The sequence below is a fragment of the Limulus polyphemus genome, unplaced genomic scaffold (genome assembly GCF_000517525.1).
Source record: "Limulus polyphemus unplaced genomic scaffold, Limulus_polyphemus-2.1.2 Scaffold1110, whole genome shotgun sequence".
Taxonomy (NCBI): domain Eukaryota; kingdom Metazoa; phylum Arthropoda; class Merostomata; order Xiphosura; family Limulidae; genus Limulus; species Limulus polyphemus.
The window spans coordinates 25,891-38,318 of NW_013666720.1; the positions used below are offsets into that span (position 1 = coordinate 25,891).

At 34.7% G+C, this 12,428-nt stretch overlaps 1 protein-coding gene across 5 annotated transcripts in view; it reads left to right on the top strand.

The window, feature by feature from the left end:
• The window catches only part of LOC106462175 (synaptotagmin-15-like), a 115,260-nt gene that overhangs the window by 8,236 nt on the left and 94,596 nt on the right, over positions 1-12,428 (top strand). For 4 of the 5 annotated variants that reach the window (XM_022389357.1, XM_022389361.1, XM_022389359.1 and 1 more), the window contains exons 3-4: positions 1,956-2,241; positions 3,000-3,333. In XM_022389357.1, coding sequence (XP_022245065.1) covers positions 1,956-2,241; positions 3,000-3,333 — 620 coding nt within the window. Of the gene's footprint in view, positions 1-402; positions 593-1,955; positions 2,242-2,999; positions 3,334-12,428 lie in introns of all 5 variants that reach the window. The other variant, XM_022389360.1, reaches the window with a different exon arrangement.

The following is a 12,428-nucleotide window of genomic DNA, read 5'->3' on the forward strand; positions in this document are numbered from 1 at the left end:
TCTTTTTTGCCAGTTTCCAAATAGAAAGGCTTTTACTTCTATTTCTTAATAGTATAAATATATACTATGTTGTTGTTGGGCTTAGAATTCCTCTACATTAGGTGTATGTGACTCTCTCTCCTTTAAAAACAGTAACATGTCTGTTGAACACGTGGTCATGAACTGTTCACGTACTAATAGGTCTTCCAGTCCCTCAAAACTATTTTCACACATGGCCATGTCAGTCCATCTGGTGAAATATCGCTTCAGACGTGCCACAAACTGAATTACAGTGTCGGGTTTGACTCCTCTGAACTTCCGACGACAACCTTCTTCATTAAGTTCATATCGTTTCAGTAAAGCTACTTTTAATTTGCCATAATCCATGGCATCTTCTGACGTCATGCCTGCATATACTTGTAGGCCTTTTCCTGTGAGAAGTGGGCTGAGACAGACTGCCAAGTCGCCTTTGTCCCAGTTCTGACTGTGGGCGAATTTTTCATATCTCACCAGGAAAGCATCCATGTCATCTTTATGTTCATCAAATTTGGGCAGCTTGGGTCTGCTAGCTCTGACTCCATTGTCATTCTTGGGTCCTTCTTCCTTCGTTTGGGTGAGTTTTGCTATCTCAATTTGTGCTCTTATTCTTTCTTTTTCTAGTCTCTCCTCTCTCTCTTTTTCTTCTTTCTCAATCTGTATTCTCATTCTTTCTATTTCTCCTTTCTCTCATTTTATTCTTTTAATCTTTCTCTCTTTCTCAATTTATCTCTTCTGTTGCCGTTCTTATATTTCCAGTTCTTGTTGTTATTTAACAAACTCTCGTAATTCACTGTCTTTTAACCCAAACTGAAATCCTCTTTCTACCCATTTATCAAAATCTGTTGACATGGTTATATGGTGTAATTTTAATATCTATACTATTTTCGTTACTACTAGAGTTGTGCGTATATAGATAAGCCTACTTATTTCCGCTGTCATTCACGTTTTCTTCTATCGCCGTTTACCACTGTATAATCCCGGCTGGGGCTCGCCAATTGTCAGATTCTAAAAATTATATAAGTTCCTCTTTTTTTCCCAATTGTCAAAATAAATGGCTTTTACTTATATTTCTTAATAGTATAAATATATAGTATGTTGTTGTTGGGCTTAGGATTCTTCTACAGTAGGTGTCTGTGACTTGTTAGCGATAAATTACAACGGTAGAATAAACAGACAAACACTTTACTTGTTTTCTAAATACATATATATATATATATATATATATATTCGGAACAAGTTAACGTATATACAATAAAGTCTTCACACTATAGAGATTACAGGCATATCATGAACACTATTTACATAGTTCTCTTCTTCTGGTGAAAAATCCACTTAGGTCTATTCAACTACTTTAGAATTTCAATTGATAAGTCGAACTATCTTCTCTATATTACTATCGTACTACTATTCTCTGTGTGATTCACTTACAGTTGTGGCGCAAGTTATCGTAATTCGTTTGGTCTTCTTTATTCTGAAGATTCTCTGTTCCTTTTGTCAAAGTGTACCCAGGCTGATTTAATTAGTTTAGAATCAAGCTTTGACGGAATAAAATTATCCTTCTTATCTTTTTTTTTATATACTGTTAGTTTCACTCTAACATATTAAACGTTGGGCCTATCACCTTTGTGGTACTTAACTTCACACAATTATATTCTCTTTTCTTTTATCTGTCTAATACTGTCTGTCTTTATTACATAGTCGTTTGGCCACTTTCTATATTCTCGACACCAACTAGTTATTAAAAAAACCTTCTACAATTGTCTGCTTTTAACTCTTAATATAACAAAACTTAAAAATAATAAAATATTCACTCACAAATATAAATTAATCACTAATATTTAAACCAAACAGTCTTTTATATCCTGACAAATTCATATTTTAATTCCAATTCATAGACGGACATTACATCGCTGGTATACTCTATTTATCTGAAATAGGACATCAAAAACTTGGTGTGACATTGCCAAACACCGAAGAAGGATGGACGGAGAGGGAAAGAAGGTTTTCCATGTACTCTGTAAGCACTGATGCTAGTACTGTCTCTACGTCACTCCAGTTCTCTGACACCTCACAATCAACACTCCAGAAGTTGGAAGAAACTAAGTCTTCATGGCAATCCCAAGAGGATTTTGACTTGGAGGAAGCATGTGAAAATGATGATATGAATAGCGATCATTTTGGATACCTTTTATTTAACACTGACTACGATGATAAGCACAACAGGTAACAATGATATTGTAAATATACTGATGTCTACTGGAATTTCTGATCTTTCCTTTGGTTATTGATTATATCAGTTACTTTCGAGCGTTAAAATAATGATTTTTTGAGCAGTAATAATTTTGGATACTATTTTCATAACACTGACTACGACGATAAAAACAGCATGTAATAATTATATAGGGTTGATGATTTGTCTTTTCACTATATTTGTTTAATTTCTAGCGTTAAAGACTACCTGTCTTAACCTTTAACGTAAAGCCTGATTTATAGGGGCATTTTAAATGCTTTTAGCATCCACCTCGAAATAGCGGGCGCCAATCCTAGTTCTATGTTTAGTATCTGCTAAATGTGTGACTTAAAAATAACTGGGTTCATAAAACCCTGATATTAATTAGTCCTACACAGTGAGGACGTTTTAGCCACTGAATGCCACTAACATATTTTTTTAGAATAGTTTTTTTGTAAACTGTATCTCACTTACATATACACATAATCTTGTCAGTTCTATCTATAATGATGGAAATATCATTGTACCCCACATGTCATTGCTATTTTTATATGCAATAATCAAAATTCATTGTACATCGTTACCTTCATCCACATGATTTTCCCCTCTTGTAACCATGGCAATGTAATTTATCTGTATTATTTTCTTCTTATAGTATAAGTTTAATCAACCTGAATTTATAAAAAAAGAAGTAAATGTGGTTTGTTCAATTTTTTGTTGTTGTTTCTTTACGTATCTACTCCACCGATAGGTTGACGGTAATTCTGAAGAGAGCAGAAGACCTTCCTTACATGGGACAAGAAAAGACTTACGATACCTTTGTCCGGGTAACTGTTCTGCCCTGTAAGAGAAAGTACTTCAAAAGTTCTAGAATTGTTAAAAATGCCCTCAATCCAGAATTTCAGGAGTATCTCACTTTTCCAATAGAGAAAAAAGACCTACAGAAGCAAACGTTAAGACTGTCTCTATTTGATTACTCTAGACAAGGCAGACATGATGCTATCGGCCACATTCTGGTTCCTATGTACCAAGTGGTTCTTCAGAGAACAAAAGATCACCGTCTTCCCTTAACGCCTCAGTCGTTGGTAAGTACAGTCAGACTTAACAAACAAGTGGGTATCCCACCTCAGTTTTTAATAAGTAGACAGACGATGGAGTGGTGATGATGTTGAAGAAGTAATTACACCAGATGCTGGTAAATAGATAATCATGGTTCTTGATGAAGATGTAGGAATTCTGGATTTTCATAAGAAGGTGGACATCTAAGTTCATAATAAAATGGCAGAAATCTCAATATATAGATAAAATTCGTGGGGTTTAGAAAATAGAAAGATCTTAGTGTTCTTATTAGGTAGGTAGACGTACCTTCTAAATTTATAGCTATTTCTGTGCAGCATACAATTTGTTAGGTATATATTTAATAGGTGTTACATTATTATTTGTTAAAATATATATGCTCCAGTTTATAGTAAATAGGAATAAATGGTAGATGACTATAAGTAGATAAATTCAGATCACCTTAAACATGTGAACTACATAAATTAAATAGATAGAAATTTTAGATGACCAAAAGTAGACAACCAATTCAGATCACGTTGATCATGTGAACTATACAAATCATAGTAGTTGAGTAAATATTTCATTCTTGCTCAATATATATACGTCCCATTTCTACGTAAACAGATACACAACATAATCCTCTTAGAAAGTAGCTAATTTTCAAGCGATTGACTACAGGAAAAGCAGCTAGTTAATAAGAACAGTCTCCGCCAAACTCTTGGGCTACTGTTTACCAATGAATAGGGGGTTTGATCATTCTATTATAATGTCCCCCCACATGCCTGAAAGATCGAGCATGTTTGTGATGGGATTCGAACTCACGACTCGCCAATTGCTAGTTGTGTGCCCTAACCACCAGACCCAAGAAGACCACACAATTTTTCTTAAGAAATTAGAAACTGCATTTCTTGATAAGTAGATAGTCCAGACAGTTTTTGTTAAGGTTATATGAACTTCACTACGTACCACTAATCTCATGGCAATAGAAAGTAAACTCGAGTTCTAGTTCAAATAAGCAAGAAGAGCGCCTCTTTTTTAGCAAAGAAGAATAAAAACTACTGTTCCAAGTAAGTAATTAAACCACCCAGATCACAGTAAGGAGATATGAATTCCACATCAAAGTAAGTAATTAGACCACCCAGATCACAGTAAGGGGATACGAACTCCACATTTAAGTAAGTAAACAGACCGCCCATATACCAGTAAGGGGATACGAACTCTACATCCACGTAAGTAATTAGACCACCCAGATCATAATAAGGGGATACGAATTCCACATCCACGTAAGTAATTGGACCACCTAGCTCACGGAAAAAGAACATGAACTCCAGATCCAGTTTAGTAATTAGAGCAACCAGCTCAAGGTAACATACGATGAAATAGACAAACTATTGAACTTCAAAAGTAGACATTACAGTTCGCTGTAAGTAGATGTTCATTCTACTTTTAGAGAAGTTGATCGGTACTCCAATTTTTGAAGGGCTGATTTTTTTTTATACTGAAATACTTCTATATACATTACATATTCAAAAGTTAGATTCCATAACTTGCATTAAAAGGTCTTACAAGTTTTCAGAAAAAATAACATTACTCATTAATAGAAGTTCCCTTTTCATGCCCCCCCCCAATGGCTCGGCATTAAGTCTGAAGGCTTATAACGACAAAGCCAGGTTTTGATTCTCGTGGTGGGCACAGTGCAGCTGTGCGTTTAATAACAACCAAGCAGAATTCTTTTCATGTGTATGTCTTTCTATAGATATGAAACATCATGTTTTCAGTAAGCAAATGTTTGAAGAAAGCATTAGAAAATATAATTCTGTTGACTTCTGTTAATACAACCGTACCATTTATAAATGATTAAATAGCTAACTACTTGATTTCCTTTGGCTTAAGTTAAAAACAATCAATGAAACGCAAAAATAAATAATTTAAATTCTGATGTCACTATGCTCTTTAAATCCTAATATATATATATATATTATGAACATCCACTGTGGGAGGGATGATATTTTTTTTATTTTCCCCACTTATTACTGGATCAATACGAATTTCCAGTTGGAGAGTATAGTAGCATTTGAGCTACATGTAAAATAGCAATCAGGCCAGATTAGTGTTGAACAAAGACCTTGTTAACAACTGTGTCCATGTAAGTTAGAGGTAAGATTCAGGATTAATAATGGTAAAATCCAGAGTTCGATTATGACATCAAACACAGAGAAGATAGCCCAGTATGTAGCCTTGTGATAAAACAACACAAACAACAATGGTAGCTGCTACACATTTAGCATTATTCTTACTGGAACTTTGCAACATAAAAACGAAGGTGTATCTCAGAAAATTTTATTTTTTATTGTAATGTTTCAGCACAATTTTTGCTTTCACATAAATCTTGCTTTGTCATCTTTGGAAGGAGCACTGGTTTCCTCTAAGAGTTAGTTATTAGGTGGGTTCTACAGAATCACATGAGGCCTGAAGAAAAATGACTCATAGAACAAAGCTAAATTCTCTGAATTTAACTGAGTTGGAAGAAACAAAAAAGACTAAATGCAGTGTTTAAGAAAATTAAACATTTACAATCTTTATTTAAACGATAAAAATAATTAAAATGGTTTATTCACAAAGGACAACACCTTTACTGGAAAAACACTCAGTGGCTCAACAGTAAGTGGCCACAACACAGATAGCTCACTGTGTAGCTTTGTGCTTAACAAAAAAAACAAACTGTTTATACTAATCATCCATATATCTCTAGAAATTTATAAAATCCAGTGTAATATGGACTACTCCACTTAAAACCAAAACAACCTGATTTGTAATCCATGTGGAAATAGAATACAACTCTATCACTGCACATAGAGGAGTTATTTATACATAAGTAAGTATAGTAAGGAGAGTCTAGTGAGGATCATGTGATTTGCTCTGTAAAACACCTAACAATCTGTTATATACGGTGATCAATTCTTGTAAAATGTTGGGCGACATATAGTCTTACAAAATCACTTGATTGTTAAGAATGTCTTTTCAGCTGAGTTTCTGAGCTTCTAGCAATCATCTTCAGATATACAAACTCTTGATGTTCCAGGCATTACACCTACTGACAACTACCATTTTAGCTGTGTGATAATTTAGCAGCTATCACTCAATATCCTGTAGAAATCTCTCAATGAAATTGGTTGATAGCTGAGAAAGCAAGAGTTGCAAAACCCTTTTGGCTTTATTAATCTTGATATCAACAAACTGTCTTTATTTTGTAATAATTGAGTGACATATAAATTTCATCACGAAATATCACCCACTAGTTCGGAAAGCAAGAAAGGTCAGTTCCTTTCAATCATGATTTCACAATCCATGACTTTTTCAGCTGCTGGTCCAACAATTAATTTCAGTCACAGAACTGAGGATGACATCACCACTGACTTGGCTGACCAGTAGATCTATCTTACATCACTTCTCCAAACACTGCCTTCTATAGCTCATTTTGTATAGCCAAATAATTACGTTTAGCTTTTTCGTCCTCATCAATTAAGATGAAAGGATATGAAACAGTACTCTCATTTCTCTCCGATTCGATGGTATCAACCCTTGATTCCTGGTCTAGCCCAAGCATGAGAGGCTCATCTGTAACATACAGCTTTAGTGTTCCATGTGCTTACTTGACCTATGAAACTGCTGTAAATCATATGTTAATGGTATTATCTACTGAGGTATAAGTCAAGGACAGGACCAGCCAGAGCTAAACTGCTTTCATACCTCTTGTGGCTTCTATGCTAGAATGTTCATTTCTTAAGTGATTGATCATAAGATCTCTTCTACCATATAGCAACTTTCCCTAGGTGTTAAAGTGTAAGTTCGTGTGCATATACTAACACAGGTCTTATCACTCAAAATATCCATATGTACAGTGTCACACATCTGCTCTAAGGGTGGATCATGCATTACATCCATAGGAAGCAGTATATCCTGAGTAAATATGAGCTTGTTTGACAATGAAACAATCAATCTCTGTTCCACTGCCTGGTAAGCAAACATGACATGTGGCATATGTTCATCTCTATCAATTTTGACACGATTACCAAGCTTTGCAAGCATCCATATGATAATTTATATCATCATCAGATTGAGGACGGTAAGGCAAAGTACAGCCCTTCCAGTGTTAACTTTATTAGTCTTTCATAAATGGAAAACACACTAAATAAGCCAATCAGAATGATGCAAAACTTATACAAACCACATCAAAAAATAACAGCAGTTTTAAATCTGCTCTTGTCATCCAGTTGACTTGTAAATATTCAGATGTCTGGTCTAAAGTGTGTCCAGACATATTTTGTCCATGGTAGTGGAAAGGCATCAACAGTTATCAACATAGAACCTGGGTATGTCTTTTTTCATCCTAACAATCACCACTGCAGACAAGCACACGCTCTGAAGTATGTCCTTTGATATTCAATGTATCTTGACACTAACTATATCCCTAGTGCTCCAAGAAAGACTGCATGGTGTTTGTTTAATCGCATATGAAATGTTTGTAACTATGTGATAGCAAGTTACTATTACTTCATCCAATAGGCCATCTGGTTCCACAAATATATTGCCATTTCCATCAACATATTTCTGAGTTTGTGTCAATGTGTTGATTCCAGATTGCTTACACATTCCTCAACCAGTGACCTAAGTTATATCAAAAACCTTTACTTACTGTTTGACATGGCATGACAGAAGGAAAATTAATGAGACGACTAGTGGGAAGCTTAATAAAAGACTGCACATAGTTGCAGAACATTACCAGTACTTTATCCCTCCTTAGATAAACTACTATCCAAACTAATGCTGCTTGCCTTTTGGACAGGAAACAGTGCATTTCAAGTATTGGTTTTATCATCACATTACACCATACCAGTGCATTAGACCTCATTCATAGTAAACCATGGAGCACTCGCTACTTATGCAGATACACACGGGAGTATTGAGACTCCCTTAAAAAAATACAATCATATAGTTCACTGTTCCTGAGACTTATCTCATTGGCATTAGATGACTCAACCACGGAGATGCAGCTGATTGATAATTTCAACCATACACCCATTCCAAAGATACCAATGCCAGAATCAAGGTCAGAAATGGTTACCTTCATCCTGAGGTTAACATAACTTAGACTTAGTCCAAGAGTGTCTCTCCAGTCACATATAGTCTATCATCCTTTTCCAGAATGAAGTCCCTGTTAACTGGTTGGAGTAGTGGCTTCACTCAAAGTGTCTGATAGATAGTGTAATGAATCAGTGTCCTGACAACTCTTATATCAACCAGATACTCTATCTCTCACCCCTGTATCTTCCCAGGCATATATCAAGTATTGCCCAACCCTAAGAAAACTGGACTGGACACTAAACCTTTTGATGTAAGCTGTTTTGATGCATTCTCTAACCCTATGATTAGTGAGCTTGTCAAAATGCGAATGTCACGACCTTTTTACAGTTACATTTAATATTTTATTATCAATGTATGTGAATAAGCAGGATATCAAAATATGGCATGTAATCCAATTGTTTATATTATTTAAGTTTTAACTTCTTAAATTTCAAAGAAAACATGTAACTAAATGCTTGATATGCAACTCTCTGAATCACATGATTTAGTAGTACTGTGATTTCTCATTTATATATTTTTTCCCTTACATGTGCTTCAGATTTTTCAACCAATTAGAAACACATGGTATGGATAATGACAAACTTAATTACAAGCGTTTTAACCTCTTATCTTCTTGCACATTTGAGATAACACTATATTTATTAAACCCACACTCCTTCTATAACTTTTGTTTTTTTTAAAGTTCTTATAATTGTCTATGACATTGCTACTAGGCATGTTTATAATCAATATAAGAAAACTTTGTACCTTCCATAAATAACATAAGCATTTGTTTTATTTGAATCGTAAAAATTGATAATTTACTGTCAGAGCTCGATGTGTTAGATCAAAAATATTGCTCCAAGAAGTCATGTTTTTTTAACCCTATTTATAGATTAGTTAAAAAGCCATATAGCTTTTGTAAATTCTAATCTAGCGGTTGATATGTTCTTCGTTACCTAAGTTTTGTATTTGAAAGCTACATGAATTATTTCTGGGCGACCCCAATAGTTAGAAAAAAAGAAGGTTTACAAAAGCAGGCATTCGTTTGCAAACCATCCTAGAGCTACGCTAAATTTCAAGTTTTTATGTATATTTTTTATTTATTGTTATATATTTTAACAAAGTAACCAAAGTGTAAAAAAGCAAAAACTATTAAGTTAGCTAAAAAAATTAAGTGGAAACAATGAGTAACACATGAGAAACAGTACTATTAGGTGTGCATGGTGTAATCTGTTAATTTGTTTGTTTACGGTTTAATCTGCTATCCTACCAAGTGATTTATTGTTTGTCACAGTAGTTTAACATGGTTCAAACAGTAATAAAACAATAAAATTAAATTAATGCAGATGTCAAAAGTTAAGAGGCCTGAAGCGCTGGAGATAAATAAACGTAATTGTCTTTTACAATATGCTATCAAATTGTAAAAACAGTTTATCATGTTTTATTCAATATTTTTGCTACAGATGATTATTTATAATTAGTGTTTAGGTAGAGAAAATTATATGTAAAAAAATAAAGTTGTCCTGAAAAACTTATGACGTTCATTTAAGAAGTTTTAGGACAATGCAAATGAATATGAAAAGTGTAAAATTACAAGAAGTATTTTATTCTTGGCATGAAAATCACACTGACTCAGTAAAGGCTGCGTCAATTCACAGATAAATCTTTGGTAAAATACTTTATTAAAACACTCTATATTTTGTGCACAATTGACTTGTAATGTTTACAGAAAACTTGCCATATTTAATGGAAATATAGTTAGTGCTTTAAGAGCTATAGCGTGCATAATTTCATGGTTACATGGTGGTTATCAGGTCAGTCAAAATGACTGAGCCTGTTATCCATACATCTCAGGGGCCAGACCCATTAGCTTCCTGGAACTGAAGTAGCAGTGGTTAATACTTATAACTCTTATACACTTGCTGTGCTATTAGTCAAAGCTGAGAACCCTGTCTACCTTGATGTATGTCAAGATACTGGCTACTCCTTTTAAAATGGCCCAACTATCCACACCAAAGCATATGCTTTAGTTCTTCTTTCCAGAGTTATCTCCAGATAGAGGCATCATTAATATTAGCTGTAGCATTTCCCACTCACTGGAAACCAGCATGGTGCAGGCACTTGAGTAGGGCAGTATGCTCAAGGTATAGCCATGGCAGCAGCTGCTGCAGGTTTCTTCTTGTCTTGTGACTTATTTCAAGTTATGACTTTGAACCCCATTACAACAGAAACTGCCTCTATTAAATTGAGAATGGCTCTCATAATCAAGGGATGTCTCAATACCTAAACAGATAATCCCTCATTAAACCTCTCTATGAGAATATTCTTGTAATTTGCATTACAGGGTGTGTTTTACCACACTAATGACACAGATAATCCATATTAGTGGCCAAGTTTTCGGTGACACATTTCTTTTGAGCCTTGAATTTAGACTTATGGTTAACTTAATTTTCCACCATACCTAAATTGCATTATAACTTGGCTGTGACTATATTCCAGTTTTAGAATCCATCCACACTGGAGTGAATTAGGTCCTTACCTGTGAATGACACAATGATAAGTTATCATAGGTAGTCCACTCATTGGCTTTACATGAACCCAGGATTCTTTTTGATCCATGGTCACCCAGGCAGTATATCTCCTATCTCATTGAAGCTCATGATTATCTTATGTATCACCATCTTCACCAGTTAGCGTCCACTGTCGTACCTACTAGCAAAAAAGCTCAGACTGGTAGACATTATCCAACAACAGCATCTCCAGTATCTTTCGCCTTGTAGCTGGTAATATTTGCCAGAGCTGAGGTTTGGCTACTCTTGTTGGCAAAAGTCTTGGAGTCCTGAAAAGACTCCCCATTCAGTCTTGGACTTGCCAGACTATGTATGCACAACTGTAATTATCCTCAGTTGTCTGTGCCTCCCGTGAATTGAAATCACACCTCAAGATATGAACTCTCATTCTGGATACACCAGATACTAGCATTTCTCTTTCTTGACTCTGTAGGTACCATAAGAAAGAAGTAATAAACCTTTTTAGCATTATAAAAGTATGACATCAAGGAGGAGATTTCTCTGAGACCCAACAGCTTTTCAAGACAACCATCTTTCATCAGTGACTGACTCTTCATCTTGGTCGTGTAGTCTTTGATTCATAAAAAATTCCGTTTCTTCAATTATGAATCATTTTTTAAACATAAACACTCAAAGGTTAAGAACATACAAGGAATACAGTCGTCAGAAGAAAAACAGAAGACCTCATAAAAATAAATCCTGTAGTCTTGGATATTTTGTCGCATCCTCAGGTGTAATGATTTTCTTTAGAAGTGATAAGGTATGTTCCACAGAATAACAGGAGTTCTGACCGAAGACTGGACCCAGTCTATAACAAAGTTAATCAATCTTTATTCAAACCACAAAAAAATTAAAAAGTGTATTCATAAAGATCGGAGCCTTTACTAGATAGAAGTCTATGTATGTATTAAGAGCTTATATCTATCAGTAAGCTTGGAGAATCTGTGAATTTGTTCCTAACTAAGAAAATGTTGCATTATATGTACGAAACTATAATGCCATACTTATGAAGGTGTATACACTACACAGGAGACTGTTGGTCATTCCCATCCAAAAATAAGGAAGGCTGCTTTTTCGAGAGGTCACCTAAACTACTACTGGAAATTAATGCTGTCCAGTTTCACATAGTATGTGCAACTTTACTGGAATCTTCCCATGAGAAAAAAGTAATACCATAGGTGAATAACCTAGAACAATAGATAACTGGAGTAAGAGTAACGTAATGACTAAGACTTGTACATTACTGTATAATAATGAAAAATGTTCACTCAAAATGAAGTGGAGAATGAGCAAAGCAGAAAATATAATGCACTATACATCTATAATAAAAGACCTGCCAGTCACTATCCATCTGTAATAAAAGACCTACCAGCCACTATCCATCTATAATAAAAGACCTACCAGTCACTATCCATCTATAATAA